The sequence below is a fragment of the Poecilia formosa genome, unplaced genomic scaffold, assembly GCF_000485575.1.
Source record: "Poecilia formosa unplaced genomic scaffold, Poecilia_formosa-5.1.2 Scaffold135, whole genome shotgun sequence".
Lineage (NCBI taxonomy): Eukaryota > Metazoa > Chordata > Actinopteri > Cyprinodontiformes > Poeciliidae > Poecilia > Poecilia formosa.
In genome coordinates this window covers 1444734-1463886 of record NW_006800074.1, presented here as the reverse complement: position 1 = coordinate 1463886, position 19153 = coordinate 1444734, and the positions used below count along the sequence as shown (strand labels likewise).

Below are 19153 nucleotides of genomic sequence, written 5' to 3'. Positions count from 1 at the left end.
CACTAATGATGCCGAGGTTGAACTAAATTACAAATGGGTTTACAGATTCTTTAAAAGAACAGCTGGTGATTTGTGAATCTTTTACTCTGTAATGATGAAAAAATAATAGGACTCTCAGTTTCTCAAAATGTAACTAAAACATTGCCATGTGAAACTCAATATCCTTTACTGTCTACACATTATTACTGTGCTTTATCTCTGTCTTATGACAATTTGATTAAAAAAAAACGGAAATTGCTACCTTACACTTTCACAGAATGTAATGATATGACATTGTTAAAATAAATCTCTATTGCTACCCGTATTTGTTGGAAACAAATGGGGGTATTAGTAGAATATTATTGGATTATATCTTTAAAAGAGCTGTCGTGCTGGAGATACACAAGTCATAAAACACAATTAAATCACTTATTACAAAAGAGCCTCTTTAAATTGTATGCACAAAAGCTCATAATGTCTGTCATCTGTTGTGACGATTCACTCAAGGAGAAACCTTTTAGTTCCTTTCTTTTTAATTCACGAAATTTTAACTTTAGAGGTGAGTGCAATGCTTAAGCCCTGCTGAGTCTGTCACTCAAAAGTCAGAGCAGGAACATTTTCATTCATATTGCATGAAAAGAAAAGCTAATTTTCCTTTTGAGTGAAAGAGATTAGAAAAACGTGTGTAGAGCATAGCCGGTTTTCGCTTTGGTGGTTCAAAATGGCAGGCATGCGACTTAAACTGAAAGCTGCTGGTTAATTGGACATTTTCTCCACGTCCAGCACTGCACAGATCCACCTGCACAAGTTTTGCCAGCTACAGTACCACAGGACACAAGTCAGATTACTACCAATGCTTTAACATTAGAGAAAGAAAACATGGCGGAAACCTAATGAAAAGGTGTTAAGGCAGATGGGGATCTTCCAGTCGACAGCTTGAGGTCCCGATTAAGACTTTTTTAATCGATTGGTATTTGATAAACCTTCACTAATCGTACCACTTGTAGGTCTACTGTCTGAGATTTTCGGAATAAAGATTAAAAGTATTGCACGAGGACAATATTTCAAAATACTGTGCAGTTATATAAAAAAAACAACAGTGTATTCCAAAGGAATGTGCGACTGAGTTGGTTCGTTTAAAAATGTACAAAATGTGCATGTCTATTTGAGCATGAAATAGACTGTCAGAATAGCCTGTAGTGAAAGTTAATCATCTGACAAAGAGCTTCAGACTGTTTTTCTAAGTCAATATAAAGTAGAAATATGCAGAAAATATCAATGCCTTATTAAGATTTTCTCTAAAATCCCTCTGCATCTCACTGCAGGCGAATCGATACAAATTCTCCACGTTTCAGACATCAAAACGCTATCATGGTTGTTCAACCATCAATCTGAACAAATGACCTCCTTTGAAAAACCACCTGAATTGCTCAAAATGTCTCCTCATGCCTTGCCACTTTACACTGCCGTATAGGGATCCGGGCTGATATTAAGGTTGAGGAGAAAAGAGAGCACACTTCCCTCTGCCAGTGTCAAAGACACTGATTATTTGCCCTGTGGATTTCACAATGGCTCACTTTGGGCAAGGCGTGTGCAGTCGATAAACACATCAATCGAAAATGGACCCCACGGCATAGGAGGAGGCGGCAGACAAGTGAAAAGAAAAATCAGAACAGAAAGCATCCCTCTCATTCCCTAAAACCCTAAAATGAATTTAAACCGGGCGGAAACGCATGTAAGATAATCCGTTTTTCCTGACTGGATAAATCCCCATTGCCAAATTCTTCCAAATTGTGTGGTAAAAGCGCATGAAAAAAATTCTTCCTTGAGTTATACAAATGTTTAATAAAGAGTCAGAGCTTACATTCATGCCTATGTGAACAGAGTCTGAAAAAATGTGTTAGAAAAGTTCACCCCCTGGTGGTAGACTACAGCAGTTTCCATGTTTTGAAAGCTGAGGAGCCAATGCGCTGATGTTGCGATGGGAGGAATGAGGAGTCTGGCGGATTTGGGGATTAGTCCCGACTGCGTTTGAACACAAAGGTACATGTGTCGTATTCTTTTCCCATTCAAACTGCGCCACAGGAGCATTCAGTGAACACCAAACAGGTAGAATCACATTGTGTCGTTCCTCTAAAATTATAAGAATGAGATTTTAATAATGGAAATTTACAAATGTCAACCTCACCAAGCCCCCAGCAGGATGACACTGTTGATGTTCACAAGAGAAGCTGCAGAATATGCATGTGCACGTATGCGTGTCCTTTGCATGTTTGTTTCCCTGTGAGTACAGATGTACCAATCAGAGTGTTTCCTACTGATTCCACTTTAAAATTTCTCTGTGCACAAGCTAATCAATCTTAATATTGACTGATTTACGCTCTGTTTTTTCCTAAGAACAATGCCACATGAAAGAGAAGAATGTGCTGCATATTCTTGGGGAGCGGTAGTAAGTTTTTGATCCAGATGAACCCAGATGAAACCTTTATGTGGCTGTTAACATGTACCTGAAAGTTCAAGCTGTTGGTTTGATATTTTTGAACTGAAACTGCGTGTTTTTTTTAGTATTGATGCATTAAATAAATAATGTGCATCTTACTTGCTGATCACTGATCGGAGAATATCGAGGTAAAACCAGCAAATTTAAATCTGTGGCTGATTGATTTCTGCTGCATCTCTACTTGAGGTGAAATTATGACATGTCCAGAGCTTGCGCCGCATTTCGCCCAATGAAGATGGGCACCAGCCCCGCACCCAGGAACATGCAAGGGTTAAACGGGCACAGAAATTTGATAAATGGACTAAAACCACAGAGCAAAAGAGGTCTAAAAAAAGAAAAAAACACACCATTCTGTTTATTACAAACAGAACGGGTAATATCATTTTTAGTGAACAGCTTTTCACTTTCTACAGCTCTGTGTAGAAAGACCCCACGCTGGCATTCAAACCTGGCACTCTTTAGCTGCAAGGCAACAATGCTAACAACCAACAACTATCATGGAGCTGTCACTCAGGCCAATCTTGCATGAAAATTACAGCACAGTAATATGCATTAATAAAAGCTCACACATATCCTGCAGTGCAACTGTGTAGCCGTGTAGAGCGGAGGGAGTGAAGGAGATGACAGAACAGAAGATTCGTAGGGAGGAAGCATAGAAGATAACTTAAACTAACACTGATGCAGAATACCAGTTCCTCTGTCATATGTGGCTTTTACAGTAATAGGCTAGGAACAACCCTCATATCATGATGCCTGCTCACTTTACTGAGGGCCACCTTCTAACACATTACACAGAATCTGCAAACTGCATGTCATGATTGTTGGGTTTACAGGTTTTCTATTACTCTGCTACACCAGCTCCTAATTATCTTGCCATGTAAAGCTATACTGTGGTTTGGAACATAAACAGGAATTGATTTGGTCGATGATGTTGGACTGCAATTATTTTGAACACAGCTGTCTGAATGAACTGAGTCAGCATTAGCACATCAATGTGATTTACCAATCAAAGCCTAACAGGATTATCACGCCTCGTTGTGCTGCATGGGAATGAAACCTTTGCAGAAATTCCGAAGTCATGAAAGCGAACATGTGCGCGTGCAAAATGTATCATTCTGACTGAAAATACTCATTGCACACAACTGGACCCCGTTGAATTACAACCCAGGGAGGAGAAAACAGGAAATGCTTGTTCATGTCTTAATCTGGTTTCCTTTGTATAACGTTGCTGTTCGCAAATGCATCCTCGTATGTGTCCACAGGAACAAAATGTTCTGGAAATGCATCCTTTTTCCATTGCACCACACACTCCTTCGTGCTGTCGCTTCTGACGTTGCCGTTGGCAAAGGCAGGGGCTTATTATGGGCCGTTTCAAACCACGGATGCATCAATAAGCGCCTCTCCCCAGAGGAAAGTTTAACTCAGTGAGATGCTCCCCTGAGAGCACTACAGCCATCGCTGGTTTTGACCATCTTTCCACATGGCTGACGCAGCTCCAGCTGCAGACTCAGCTCCTGGAAGCTGGAAGACAGACGGCAGATGTCCTGCAGTTGAAGTTCTCATTTGGAAATGACAGCTTTTCAAGCTACGCTGGGGCTGATTGAGGTTTATGCAAAACACATAGTGACTAATGTGTCATCCCTTTTCACCTACTCCTGATTGAATGGCATAAAATTCCTCTCTCATCCAATCTGTTCCGTTCATTGGATAATTGATGGAGCCGGAGAAGAAATGCCACACGAAGTTCCTACTAGTCAGAAACAGAGGAGACTGAGCTGTGCTTTACAGGGTCCTAGGCATAATGACTCAGTGCCAAAGAAAGTGATTATGTCCACCTTGCCACATGACAGTAGTTGTTTATAAAAAGCCAATAAAAAGCCAAAGCTGATATCAAACTGATTTAACAACTGCCTCACATCTTGCGTTATAGCATTAGGCTCCGTATGCTTTGATATGTGTGCTGACAGCATCCTCAATGCCAGATTGTGTGCTCGCACTGCACAACCTTGGATGGTGTTGTCTTATGCAATTGGACCAGGCATCCTACAGTTGCAGTCTGCAATGGAGGCATATTCAGAGCAGCGCTGCCAGTTGCATACTCCCTCAGTCTGCAGACCAAACACACTGTGTTGTCAGAAGGCTCAAGCTTATAGCAAAGGAATGTGCCGTCAGTGCCTAACAGCTCTGGTGACGCACTATTTTTCATCATCGCTGGCGTCACTTGAACAGGAGCACTGCATTAAGTATGACTCCGCCAGGGATGGGGGGGAAAGGGCATTCCTCCTGGAAACATTTCATAACACAGCTGCCCTCTGAGGATACATGACATTATATCAGTTGAAGGGTAAAGCCTTCAACTGATATGCTTTACCCTATCGGTGTTTATCTGGAGATTAAATAGTACAGCTTCTCCAAGGAATCGATTACAACATGCTGTTATGGGTAGAAAAACAACCAACGCACTGTGATCAGATCTAAAGGCTATTTTAAAAAAATAATAATCATGGTTCTTTTTTGAGCCCAAGTTATACAAAAATTACCAGCAAGTCTAATAAATTTACTAAATATAATTAATCTGCAACATAAAAATGCAACACAAATTGAAGCCAAAAAGTATTTTCTACATCTGCAAAGTGTATAAGTAGCACAAAAAAAAAAATAATAATAATCAGCTGTTTACTGGTGGGACACTCAAACATCCAACTTCTTTCAAATCAGTGAATGCAACAGATAAGCACTCGTTGGCCATGCTGCCAGTGGCACTTTTTATTGTGGATGCTATTTCTGATGAAAGACTCAATGTTGGCAATTATTAGGATCAGTAGAGTGTTTAGAATGATGACGATTTAGATGGTAACACAGACATTTTGCTATATAACAGTGAAATATTCACGTTTCTTTTTTCTAGGACATTTGCCAACATACCTGTTTTATTCCGGCCATAAAGAGCGAGACAGAGAGATTTCCAGAAGATAACAGGAAGGCTCAATTAGGTACAACATTTTTCTGCTTTTACATTTTGTAGATTCAAATTTCTTTCTTTTATGATAATGTTTTTCTACACTCGTCTCCAGGGCTGACTGCCCTGCTTGTTTTAGGTGTTTGTGTGCTCCCACACAACTGAATAAAAATAAATTCCTGATTACCAGGCTTCTGCAGTACTTAATGGCAAACTTAAGAAATAATGCAATTATGTGAATCAAGTTTGCTGGGGAAGATTCATATCTAAAACATGAAGAACAGTGGTTCTGAAGAACAAGGGTTGAGAGTCACAGTGTATTGGAACATACTGGATAGGTTGGTGTGCTAAGGTAAGAATTTACGTCTACATTCTGCAGGGAACATGTGAGAAAATCGGACTTTTCAAATTCTAGCTGTGCCAGCCAATCTAATTGCTAAGACGCCAAAAGCACTTTAAAAATGTCAACACTTTAAAAATGTTGTCTTTGTCTATAACTTAAGTAATAGTTAATCTGCTTTACAGTGACAGGTCTTTCACACACAGTGATGTCACCTCTACCAGTCTAAATCATTAAGGAGGGCTAGAATAGTTCCTTGGATCTTGTTCTTTATACTTATTTATATAACTGTAAATGCCTGTCAAAATAGTGACGTCTTATCTTTAAATGCTCGAGAAACATCTCTGCTTCTGGCCCGCCAATGAGGTACAATCAGCTTTAGGAATCCAGAGGGCTGCTGAGCTGCCAGCTATGATGAAATGTGATTTTCAACAGAACGTCCGTAAATCCACGGACGTTCTGTCCGTGGATTTGGACAGACGTTGTCTTGCCAACCCCAGTTATTGGCAAGACACTGGCAGTCTTAGTACCCATCCCTCACAAATCTCCTTTGTCCTCCACGAACCGACGTTAAACCAAGTAGTGGATTTGCATCATCTTTGTGAGGTTTGTCCCTTGAACCGGTCACATCACTTTGTACGGCTAAAGCTTTTCTTAGATTGAACCAGAGATTCAATCTAAGAATCTCTTAGATTCTTAACAGGCAGACATCTGTTTGCAGAAACAGATGTCCACTTGCTTTTTGTGCAGCTCCAAAAGCATATCAGATTTAGGAATGTAGCAAATTCTTCCTCATGTTGTTAAACTGAGAAAATGCACACAAGAAAAGATACAAGGCAGTGATTTAGGACACTAAAAGAGCAGCAGCAGCAGTTTGCCTCCAGAAGGCTAAATGGAGACCAGTGAAGGTCTCACATTCATTAAGGAGACTGATCCCCACCTATCATGCCATGGAAGGGTCATTTAACATTACCCATCAGCGTGTACATGCATGTGCAAAATATATGTGCACATGCTCACAGGGATCTATAAGACAGACCTCACTTGGTATAACAACATATTTAATAGTATCTCTGCAGAGGAATATAGTCAAAAAACCTTATTCAGCTGATTGTACTGTGCACAAGGCAACACAAGTCGGTTTGAAGAATTGTTACACAACTGCCAAACGGTAATAAAACAAGCGTGACATTTTGTCAACCTTTTGTCCTCGCCGGATTCCTAGATGGTTTACTTTGGAAGAATTGCAAACCTTGCAACACACCGACTGTGTGTAGGATCCTAAAATAAAATGAAAGACCCAGCCGCATTTTGCACGCACACGCACAAGCTGACTTACGAGCTGTGCCACACACACACATGTGCGCGCACGCACACGCGCGCACACACACCGAGATTGTACCAATCACGCACAGGACCACAATCACTCCCACAAAAATACAGCAGAGGCTGAAAGGGACTCATGTGCCCAGTACGAGCTGTCACAGCATCATGCAGAAATGAGTCATGTTTCCCCGAGGCTCTAAAAGCATCCCTCACATGACTCCGCTGTGATCACAGCTACAACGGCAGCTCCGCAAACACAAAACAACCCCGAGGTGTTATCATGTTACATGAACACACATGGCATTCATGCATCTTGGTGCTATTGGAGACTGCCATCCAAACAATAGCACACTCCACCGTGCCACCCAATCCCCAGAACACGTTGTTTACAAAGAACACGGGAAGGGAACAGGAGAGACACAGCAAGGTCTGAGAGCCGTGGGTGACTCAGCATGGACTGTGGAGTGGGCAGACACAGTGTTTTCCTCTGCCACCCACTTGACTGCTCTGCCTGTGAATGGGAGCCGCACCAGCGCCGCCCAGGCAGGCGAGCCTCTGCCCGCCCGCCCGTCTACCTGTCCGACCGTGTTCACAACAATCAAGCTTTACTCACATGTCGTAGAGCCTGTAGCCCATGGCCGAGCCCGGTCTGCTCGGGTGGGACCCGGGGTCCCGTGTCCTCCGGGGGTCCGTGCTGCTCACCACAGCGCGCCACACGCTTGGCTTGTCCATCCTGTCTTCTGGTGAACGGGACGTGATGGTGGGACGGCGTGTGCACACAGGCTCACTCACTCAGACTCACTCACACTCACTCTCCTTCCCAGTCACAAACATGGGCTGCCACAGAGCAGTGCGTGCGTGATGTAATGAGGAGCATCCAAGAGGCTGACGGACGGTGGGGAGGTACAGAGGGGTGTGGAGGACCAGCAAGAAAGGAGGAGGGAGTGGGGAGGGGATGTGGAGCCCGGGAGCTAAATGAGCCGTGTGGTGTGCAGCCTCTGTTCTAAGGCATGAAGGATGATTGGTAATTCTTCACAGGTAGGAGTGTCGGCAGCGACTGCCACACATACATAAATGAAAAGAGGGCACAACTCGCAGGGAGGCTGCTGGAAGGTTCACTGGGATTACTGTGCATCTCGAAGATACTGGGAAGCATCTGCGGATACGTCTCTGCACCCTCTCATCTACTCTCAGTAGTACAGTCCTCAGACGGGGCCATTTGATTGGCTGCAAGGTCTCCATAGAAACAAGAGGATGTGTCAGAGGTAGGGCTCATTATCATGCCTCCTATTTCCCCTCCTTTCCATTTTTTGTTTTCTCTCCCTCTCTTCTCCAATTTCTTTTCTCCTCACACACTGAGCCCCACCACAGCATCCCTCTCTCCGCTGGAATCAATGATTTTTTTTCTCTGCAGAGTCCTTTAAAAACACATTCTCATTATGATCCAAAAAGCTAGTGATACCTACTGGGTATGCTTTCTTTTATATATTACATTTAGGGGGAAACATAAATCAAATAAAGTATGCACCGACAAATCCACTAGGGAACGGGGTGATCGGCTCTGACCAGGAGAAATGAGCAAAAAAATCTGTTTCCAGTCAGTGAACCCGCGATATAAATGCACCACTATATCATAGCAACAAAAATACTACGTGGAGTGGAGGCTGTCGGTAAGGTAAATCTAATTTTAGAAATATGAAAACACAAAGTGAGCTATTTTCAGTATATTGAGCTGTTAAAAATAAAGTCAGGAGAAGCACAAAAGCTGCTGTAAGCTAAATTCAACACAAATAATAATAAGACATTTTTAGTTTGGTTGGTTTTTTCTTTGTGATAATAATCATTCCTGGCAATTCAGGTCAATTGAAAAGTATGTTATTAATCCCAGATGTTGTAACTGCAAGATTCTTCCAAGAGTTGTTGTAGACGTTGTTGGTTGTCGGCACAAAGGATCTGCTGTAGCAGTCCGTATTACAGCGAATCTGAAGAAGCCTCCGACTTAAGACATTTTGTTGATATCAGCAGCCTGAAGAAGATGATCAGCATAACATAACATAATGTTGATCATTTTATGAAGAATCCTTTCGATTTTTGATTGGTAACAAGAGAACATTAAAAGCACTTGAGCTCAGTATTCAGAGAAGGATTTATTACATCTCATTATGAAAAGGCAAAGTGTTTAGTAGCTGATTTGAAAAACATTGGCTCAATGTGGAGGACTAAACAACTGAATCTCTAGGATGAGCAATAGTTTTTCATGGTGATGTTTTTCAATGCTTATCTCACCTTTTGGTAATTACTATTATTATTGTTGGGGTTTTTTTTTTTGTTTTGTTTTTTTACATTTTTCATTTCTAACTTCAGTTTTAAACATCACACGACATTCTAGTTAGTCTCCAAAAGTGGTTCTTTCCTCTGGCTCGGGTTAGAGCTGAGAGTTAAGAATCTATTTCGAGGCAGAGTTTAGTGGAAACCAAAAGAACCGGTGCCAAGTCAGCGCTAGCTTCCATTAAGCACTGCTGCTGATTTGATGGAAATAAAAAGTCCTGAGAGAAATCATTATCGGATAAAACTGCTATCAGCAGACCAGAACGTTTCAATCTTGGTAAGATGGAGATCGACCACAAAAATCTCCAAACTGCACTAGAAACTGACTTACCTATTTAAATATTTTACAAATCAGTTGCTGCTAACATCTCCGAGCTTTATAATGCCAGACATGCCCAGAGACGTATAGCTTGCACAGAGGTTGCATCATGAAACCAGAGAGGATGTCTGATAAGCTCTGCTAAGGTCCAAACAATGGACATTTTATTTCAGTTCTTCGATTATGAACTGAAAACTGACATTTTGGCTGCAAAATGAGTCGGAACAGATGCTGTAAAATACATACAGCAGCCACATTGTGCTGTGCTTCTACTAAATAATGCAGATGATAATGTTGTTCAAGCTCTCACCAGGTAACGGCAACTAAAGCGGGACGGTTGTCAGGGATGGGAGAGGGTGAAAAGAAAAAACAGACGCCTACGTGCACACATACACAAGTTTGTATTCCTACTCTTAATAGGGTTTTGACTCTGATTAATTTCAGTATGGAAGCTTGTAACTCTAACCATTAATAGTATATTTTTAAATATAAAAGTGTCTGCAGCATTAGGACCAGGCCTTAGTCCCTGAAAGGCCTATTTGTCTTCAGAAGGTTAATGAAAATACAAGAAAAGTTCATAAAAAAGGAAACAAAGAAACACACACCTACACACAATCATGGAACAGAAATCCCAGGCTGATGGCCTCCAGTCTCCAGAGCGGCACGCTTGATGCAGTGCTGTTGATATCTTGATCTTTAAGGTCAAAGAGAATAATAACATCAGACCTCTGTCTTTTTTGTTAATGAACCTGTCTGGCGTAGTAATGGTGTATGCACATCATCTAATCGTGATTACATCCACTGCGTAATTGCTTCAGTCTGTAATCATCAAGCATGAGAGCTCTTTCCGCCGTCAGACATACTGATCATGAAGTGCTGCGTGAGACCGTGCATGCGATAGGACACCCCGTGTGATGTGTGAACAAGCACAGCGCCACGCTACATCTGAAACTAGCTCTACCTTTTATTTCACTCGATATTCTGAATGCCAGGGCCTCCGACTTACAGAGCTTCGCACTTTGAACCGCTTAACTCTTGTAATGCAGCTCTTCTCATGTCACTTCTAGACAGTTAATTTGTGGGAATTTCCTCTAAATGTCAAGTACAATTCCACCAAAGCTTGACATGTAACTTCACTTCCAGGCCAATTTGCGTGCCCTCACTGCTGCACAATGTGTGCACTACGTGCTGGTGTGTGTGAACAATGGCTTCTTACAGGAGCGGAGAGGAAAACTCAACTCTGCAACTGAAAGTTGTGTCTTTAAGATCCAGCAAAGACCGGGTATAGGACCTGTGAGATGCACCATCCCTGAACGCCAATAGCTAATTGAAATTCAAGGATACAGCTCTAAGGGGATCAGCTAGTTGGTATCAAAATACTATTTTATGTCTGTCAAGTTGTGTTCACTGGGGTTTGGTTTAATTCAACAAAAAGAAAAAGGAACAGTCTGACACAATCTTTGCAGAAGACCGCAAATAAGACAGCGCAGAAAAACCCAATTTAAAACTTATTTCAATTATCTATTTTTTGAGACACATTTGCAACTTTTGTGAATTAATTTTGATAATTATAGCTTTTAGCTAACAGTAAATTACAAAAAAAAAAGTACATTGTTATGTTATGGCCATGTGGTAGATCTGCTGGCTTGATAATTGTCCAGCAGGTTGGAGGGTAAGCTACAAAAGGGCACACCGTAAAAAGCTTACCATTTGACCTGGTGCTGTATCTGCATATATCAATGAATAGTTGCTTGGTAGGAAGAAGTACTGTTGAAAAATTTGTACCCGCTACAAATATAACGGCTGCTTTGAGGGAATTGTGCAGCAAAGTCCATCAGAGAGTTTGTTGTACAATCCTTTTCAAAACACTGGCATATCCACAGGCTGCAAATGTCACATTGCTTCTGTTATATCCATAATGAACCAGAGACAATGTCAGAAGTGTCTTACCTGGGCGGAGGAGGAAAAAGACTGGACTGTTGCTCAAAAATCTAAATCTTCAGGTAAATTTTGCATTTCTTCTAGAAATAACGCCCCAAAAATCTGGTGGTAGAGATGGAGTCCAAACTGCTTGGGGTCCAATGTGAGGTTTTTTTTTTTGCACTAAGTGACGATTTGAAGAGCCATGTTATCTCCTGATATTGGTCCAGTGTTCTTTATCAAGTCCAAAGCCAGTGCAGCAGTCTACCAGGAAATTTAAAGCACCTCATGCTTCCCTCTGCTGTCGAGGTTTATGGAAATGCTGATTTCATTTTCCAGTGGGATTTGGCACCTGCCCACACTGTAGTACGAAGCGACCCCGAGGCAGCTCCAAACTACTCCACGGTCGATATAAAATCTCCCTTGACATTGGATCCCTCACAGGCCTGAATGTAGACCTAAACTGCAAATGTACGAAAAGTTAAAGGAATCCTTTAAAAACACTGACAGCGGGTCCAACTTCTTGGAAGCTGCTTTGTGGGCTTTTAGATGTACAAATATTGCACATGTTGGTGTTCTTCTCCCAACCTCCCCGCTGTCCTCTCTCACCATATGGCCCCTTTTTGATCCAGCTGGCCTTGGTGAACAGTCTGATGTGAGCTGCTTAACTCTAGCTGCAGGATTCTGTTCAGGACTGCACAGACGGCGTGCACTCCAAATCACAAACCCACACAGTGGCCTGCACAGCTTACTCATTCTTATTAGGGTAAAAATAAAATAAAAAAATAAAATAAAAAACCCTCCCTAATAATCTGAATTATTAGTATATTCCCAATTTCCATAGTTTTTCTATTTGTGCAGTCTGAAGTATTTATTTCTCACAGTGGTCTGAAGTTGTCCTAAAAAAATTCAAATATCTTTTGAAACTGTAAGCAATTTTAAACTAAAGAAATAATTCCTAAGCCTCAAAAGAAACTTTAAAAATGTGTGGTCAGATTGTTTTGAGGCATATCACCCAAGGAGAACTTGGCGATCAAAGAGCTTGGTCCTGCAAAGCTGACCTGTCTGAATGAGAACATTAGAACCTGACTGATAAAGAAAAATCTGTGCTCCAAAGAATTAAAGCTGCTAGAGAAATCAGAGGAAAGGAAGCAAAGCACTAACCGTGGCCTCTGGAACACCATTTTTATAAATATGTTGCAATTGCTGATTTTTCCCCTCTATTTGATCAGAAACAACATGATCTATAAATTGACAAAATCATTTTCCTTCGAAGTATGTCTCGTAAATTCAAAATGTTTGGCTAATAAATAGTTGCATCTGCGATCTTCGTTTTTGTAGCAAAGTGAAAGAAGCTAAATGCAAAAGAGATGATTTTTTTTATTTTATTTTTTCCCAAGAAGCCATATGATAGGTTTTGTGAACAAAAATCGGAGTGGGTGGATTTTGTTTTTCTCCAGCAGTTGTGTCCTTCTTGACCTCCTTCTTGTAGAGCAGTAGCTGCTCAGTGAGCAGCGCCTGGTAGCAACTGAACCCACTCATGAGACGACATCACTACAGTACATCTCTCTCTCTCTCTCTCTCTCTGTCTCTCTCTCCTGATTTCATGAGATCATCTGAAAGGTCTTGATGAAAATGGTAAAAACTAAATAACCCCACACGCACCAATCTTCACTTTTATCCTTGCTCCCTTCCCTTATTAAAAAAACTTCTTCACACAAATGGATTCTCCACTCCCTTCCCACAATACAATCACTTTAGTACAGCTAAACATTATGTATTTTTTTATATTGCAATACCAAACCCTTTCTGAAGTATTACTCACATTTTTAGCTTTCATTTATTTAAGAACATTGTAAAAACTGAATAAATTATTCAGATTTCCTGACATTTATGACCAGTCAATGTTTTACAGTCATATGAAACTCTGATGAATTGTAAAACTGGGGTTGCTCAGATCAGATTAATAAAAATAAAAAAAAGCAGAGAAAAGGGAGTGAGACACCAGACGGCCTTATTAGATCTTTAACAACGGTGACTCATGTCCTCGCACTTGAGCTGAGACAATTAACCTTTGAGTCAAGCCTACAAGGATTAAAAACCGCCAACTCTGACAACGGCTTATAAGCCATCTATGCATAATTTTATGCAAAAAAGTTCAAATTGTTTTTTCCTGCCATTTAAACAACTACAGGGGTTTAAAAAGCATGCACAGGTTGTCACGTTACAACCACAAACCTCAAAGTCTATTACTAGGATGCAATGCGATGATCAACATGAGGTAGGGCATTTTTCTGAAGTAGAAGGAAATTTACCATTTTTAGGGGGGCTTATAATAAAAAGGAAGGAAGGTCATTATGGAATACACTCGACAGGTCAAGGATAAGATTGGGACGGCGGTTCACTTTCAAGCAGTACATCAACCCAAACATACAGCCAAAGCAGCAATATTGGAAATCTGTGTGGTTGATATATAATATTGCAAACTTTGAAAACTGATGTTGACAGACATTCTTTATCCACCCTGACTAAGACAAAACAAAGAACAGGGAAAAAAATCAATCTCTAAACCAAAAAACTGGAATTACATTGAAAGTTGATTTTTACAAAGTCTTGACTCAGAAGAGCCAGATATAAAAACACTACACACTTTTTGGATTTTATTTGTAGAAAAAGTTAAAAAGCATGCATCTTTTCCCTCCTCCTCCAAATTATGCACCATTTTAATCTAAAACTATGATTAAATAAAGTCAAGTTTGTGATTTAGAAATTCAATTGGGTATTAGATCTTTTGCAAGACACTCTATTGTCAAATTTATTCTATTGCATTTTTATCTAAAAAAAAAAAAAACTACACTTTATAATACATGTAGTCAGTAATCAGGCAATACCAACAGCGTGTTCATTCCCCAAAATAATAAGCGAACCATCCAAGGTTTCTTACCCTTTGCTCGCCTAGTTTAGTGATATTGGGAGTTGGTCTGTCTGACATAAACACAGATAACACAAGTACTGAACGTCAGAAACATCATGTTCTGTGTTTGCCCTCTAACAGACTGACTCACCACTTTGTCACAACAGACCTTCAACCTGTCTTTGCCTTTATTTTGTGCATGAACCCAGGGAAGCTCTGATATGCACACACACACTTAAGTGGGAGCCACAGCGCTTAAGAAAAATCTTCTAACAGTGAAAACCAAACAGAAAGATTTTTTGTTTTTTTTTGTTTTCTAAGACATGCAGCTCTGTAGAGATTTGTCCTCCTCTCATGGGGCTTCCTCCTAATTCAAACATCTCCAAAACAGAGAGGTGGTGAGAGCTAATCATTCCCTGGGTGATTGATGCTACAAACCACAAGATGGCAGTGCATGATCTTCTCTGCCTGAGGAAGCCACTCTTCCCATCCCTCTCTCTCCATAAACCACTGCTGCTGTTAAAAAAAAAAACACCTAATTGGAGTGTTTATGTATCACAAGATTAGACAACAGTTACATATATGTGGTCTCAAACATTTAAACTGCAGCTACACACACACACACACACACACACACACACAAAATGAAAATATAACAACCTATCACCTCTTTCGTTATTTCAGCTTTGATGTGTTTAGTTATCAGCAACTTCCTCTGATTAAAACACACCCATAAAGTTTCTTTTTTTTTTTTCCATATAAATATTTTTCCAACCTCCCCAGTAACAGCGTGTAAACGCCTCCCCCCGCGTTTAGATAAGAGACCTCTCCGCCCTGCTCTGGGCATGAGAGGCGAGAGGTTTAGTTCCCCTGCTGTTTTCCATGTTACGGCTCTGCACGGCCTCTCTGCGCCTCACTGGCAGAGGGCTCTGCCGCTGTGCAAAGGCTCCTTCTGTTCCCTGCTTGGCCTCAAGCCTGAGAAGATCAGAAGTGGAAGACAGACGAGCTTTTCATTGGCAGGCCAAACAAAGCGCCGTCTCTCTCTGTCTGAATGTGACACAGAGACAAGAGCGTGACCCCCCCCCCCCCCCCCCCCCCACCACCCCCACCAGTCAGCAGCTGAGTCTCTTTGCTGCCATCGCAAAGATTTAGACTTCAGTGGAAAAACTGATATCAGTAGATGAATTGATATCGGTAATAAGCCACTCACCACCTCGCATGCACAGCTGTATTAGTTTTAGAAAATGTACCTCGAATACTTTTATCCCAGCGAAAACACTAGTAAACTGATGCAAAAAGATACTATTTTTAAATACTTAAAATATTAGAGAGAAAAAAAATCAGATGGAATCAAAGAGCATCCTTTTTGTTGATGATTTGCTGACTGAGACAGTTTTTTGTTTTCTATTTAGTTTTATTGTAATGAACAGATACTTTAGATTTCCAAATACTTGGCCGGTTGATCACTGAACAAAGCCCATCTTAGGAGGACAGCTTTTCAACATTGGTAAGTAATTATGCAATACCTCTTATGCATTTTAGTCAAATTATTAACACTTAAATTATTTGTTTCAGTTTAAATAACCAGATAATATAAAATCATTACCATATCTATTAGATAAAAACGTATTTTCTTTTCTCCTTCAGTTTCTCCTGTAGTATTTTCACATTTGACTTTGAGATTTGTTCACATTTTTATATGAAATATTTTACAAAATTGTCATGTATGCAAAGAGATAGCAGTCCTTTTTTTATTAGGTCCAAGTCGCATCAGACTTTCACAGGCAATTCCCAGTCAAGTTTTATTCATTTTAATTCCAGTCCAAATAAATTCTCAAGTCTCCAATTACATACATATTTCTCCTTGCATGCCATTTATAGTCTGACTATAACAGTCTTCACAGCTTAAGTCTAGGTCAAGTCTTGAGTCTTTGTTTTTGTGACTAAAGTGCGACTTGGGTCATTATGTCAATTCAGCAGCTCTGGTGTGACATCTTAAGATACTCATCAGAAATTAAAATCCAAAATATTATCATGACAAAGTCGAATAATGCTCTAAAATGTGAGAAGAGCTACAAACAGAACTTACAAATAGATAAAAGCACTAAATCGATTGTTGATTTACTTGATTTAGTGGAGATGTTTGCAGGTTCCACTAGTCTGGGATACAAGTGCATTACGCTGGTATTGTGTACTCTGGGGAGTTGTAGCTGAAAGGTTTGATAAACACTAATCTAGAGCATAACTATCTGAATCAATTGTTTTTCTTTTTTTGTCATCTGAAGATGCAACACAAATTCAAACACACACACACACACACACACAAATATATATCCAGGTCAACCCTCTTGTCAATAAGTTGTTGCTCATGTTCAGAATCCTTGAAAAATCAGCCGAGATCGACCGTGAGTGCTCTCCGATCTTTAGGAAACTAGAGAAAAGTGCGACACACCTTGCTCTATTAGCTGATCTGTGTGACGCTCTCTTTACATCTGCTCGATCTGAGCGGCTTTGGAACAGCAACTTTCTATCATCAGACTGGCAGACAGATCTGATACGCTTTGAGGCTCTTTTGCCTAATATCACTGGTGCGTGGAGCTGATGAAAGGATAAGCTGTGAGGGAGTTGCAGTATCGCTAATCTATCACTTGATCTAATTATCCTGCCGAAGTGGCACAGGGTAATATGGTGGCAGTAAAGCTGGGAGAGGAAAAAAGACAAAAAGCATGACATGTCGTTGCTATAGTGTGAGGAACATCCGTTTCATGTTGTTTCACTCTGAGGCTTTCTGAATCACAGCATCGCCACATGAACATAACACACACCTATCTGGGTACTTACCGCTTGAACCAATATAACCACCGCAGACTCACAACTCTTAACCTCGACTGAAACACAAACTCCCACCTTTGTGATTGATTCCGATTGTATAATCAAATTGCTTGATTATGCATGCAGTTTTTAGATTGAAAAGTTTTCTTTTCCACCCCATCAGCTAAAAGAGAAATTGAAATTAATATTTTACAAGAGCAGTTGTCTTGATAATGACATTGCAATTCAGAGAGACGGCTTGCTGCCTGGTATCTGATTCGGGGAGGGGGGTTGAAGGCAACGCAGATAGCAGGCTGTGTGCTCGCTGAAACCATAATAGTGTGTAAAAGGACAAATTGGTTATTATGACTGAAGGTAATCACGTACTTTCATGCTGACAGCTTTCGCCTTTAAACCAGATGGAACAGAACAAACTGAAATACAGTTTATAAATAGAAACCTGTTAGGAAACATCGTTTTAAGGGTTTTTATGAATAGGGAGACGTGTAAATCAAGATAATTTCAACGGTTCCCATGAAACATCCGTACTGTGCATTTATTAGATTCCTGAATGTTAAACGTTTTAGTCATTTATTACTGTTTTACCACATTTTCATTCATGTGTTCTGCAATCGTTTAGTGCACCGAGTTTTGTTGTCCTAGTTCAGCGACAATAGAAGACATTTATTCACTCATACAAACGGAAAGTGGAGATAAAAAGCAAACCCAACCCCATTAAAACAGATTTTGTGATGTCATATATTAATAATATGTTAAATCATTTCAAAACATTTTCCAGTAAAATGTGACATGATTATACTGTGTACAATTAAACTGAAACAACAAAAATAGCATAAGTAGAAAAATATGAGCGGAAAAGCTGCAAAGACCTGGTTTGCTTAAATGTGAAACCTTTAACACCGTTTTGATTCAGTCTTAGTGATTCATTTTCCTGTCATCAATCTCACTGAACATTTAAATTCAAAATTCAGTTCGGCAGAATTTTACTGACACGTGCTATTTAACATCCTTTTCTAAAGCTACAGTTTGCAGGCATGCTAAAAAAAAGTAACAACAATTATATCATTGTGCAAAGGTATCAGTCAGCAGATTTGGCACAGAAACAGCACAGCATTTTTTTTTTATGCAATCAAAGTTGGAACTGAGTTCATTCTGATGCACATAAAAGGGTAATCAATACAGCTGATTCCTGCCTACCTTTCACTGCATCAAAAGCCCTAAAAATATTGTGGCACGGCATAGCTGCATAGAGGCAAAACAGTGTGCATGCACACCACACACACTACACACTCTGTGCATGGCTCCGTGTCCCAGCAGAAGATAATGCCGATAGGATCGTCAGTAGGACCGAGTGAAGTGAAAGGCACACCGCAAAAACGTTCTCCCATCTGACTTTCGGTCAAAGAAACTCATTCTGAGCCGAAAGGAAAAACCATGCGCTCCTTGATCAGAAGCATGCATTTCCTCAGATCCAGCCTCAGAGTGCCGAACTGAGCCTGTAATTAACTGTTGGGGAATATGGTGACGAAACAGAAGCTGGGAACCTCAAAGACAGCGTTCCCACGAGTTCAGACTCATTACTGAAGCGGGCCTTTGGTTCTATAGGCCTATTAAATAATCGTGAAGTTGTGATTTCCCATCTGGTGGCATCAAAATTTTACAATACAAACAGCAGTAAATAAAAAGCCCAATAAAGATGGATTTCCTACAGCTGGTGTAACGTTATGTTCAGAAGA

The 19153-nt window shown here is 40.5% G+C and overlaps 1 protein-coding gene across 5 annotated transcripts in view; it reads right to left on the bottom strand.

The window, feature by feature from the left end:
* The window catches only part of LOC103145094 (IQ motif and SEC7 domain-containing protein 1), a 138409-nt gene that overhangs the window by 74231 nt on the left and 45025 nt on the right, over positions 1-19153 (bottom strand). The window contains exon 1 of one of the 5 annotated variants that reach the window (XM_007562368.2): positions 7718-8149. The exons of the other annotated variants lie outside the window; for them this stretch is intronic. Within the exon in view, the coding sequence (XP_007562430.1) occupies positions 7718-7836 (119 nt within the window). The 5' untranslated portion in view covers positions 7837-8149. Of the gene's footprint in view, positions 1-7717; positions 8150-19153 lie in introns of those variants that run through there. 5 annotated transcript variants of the gene reach the window in all.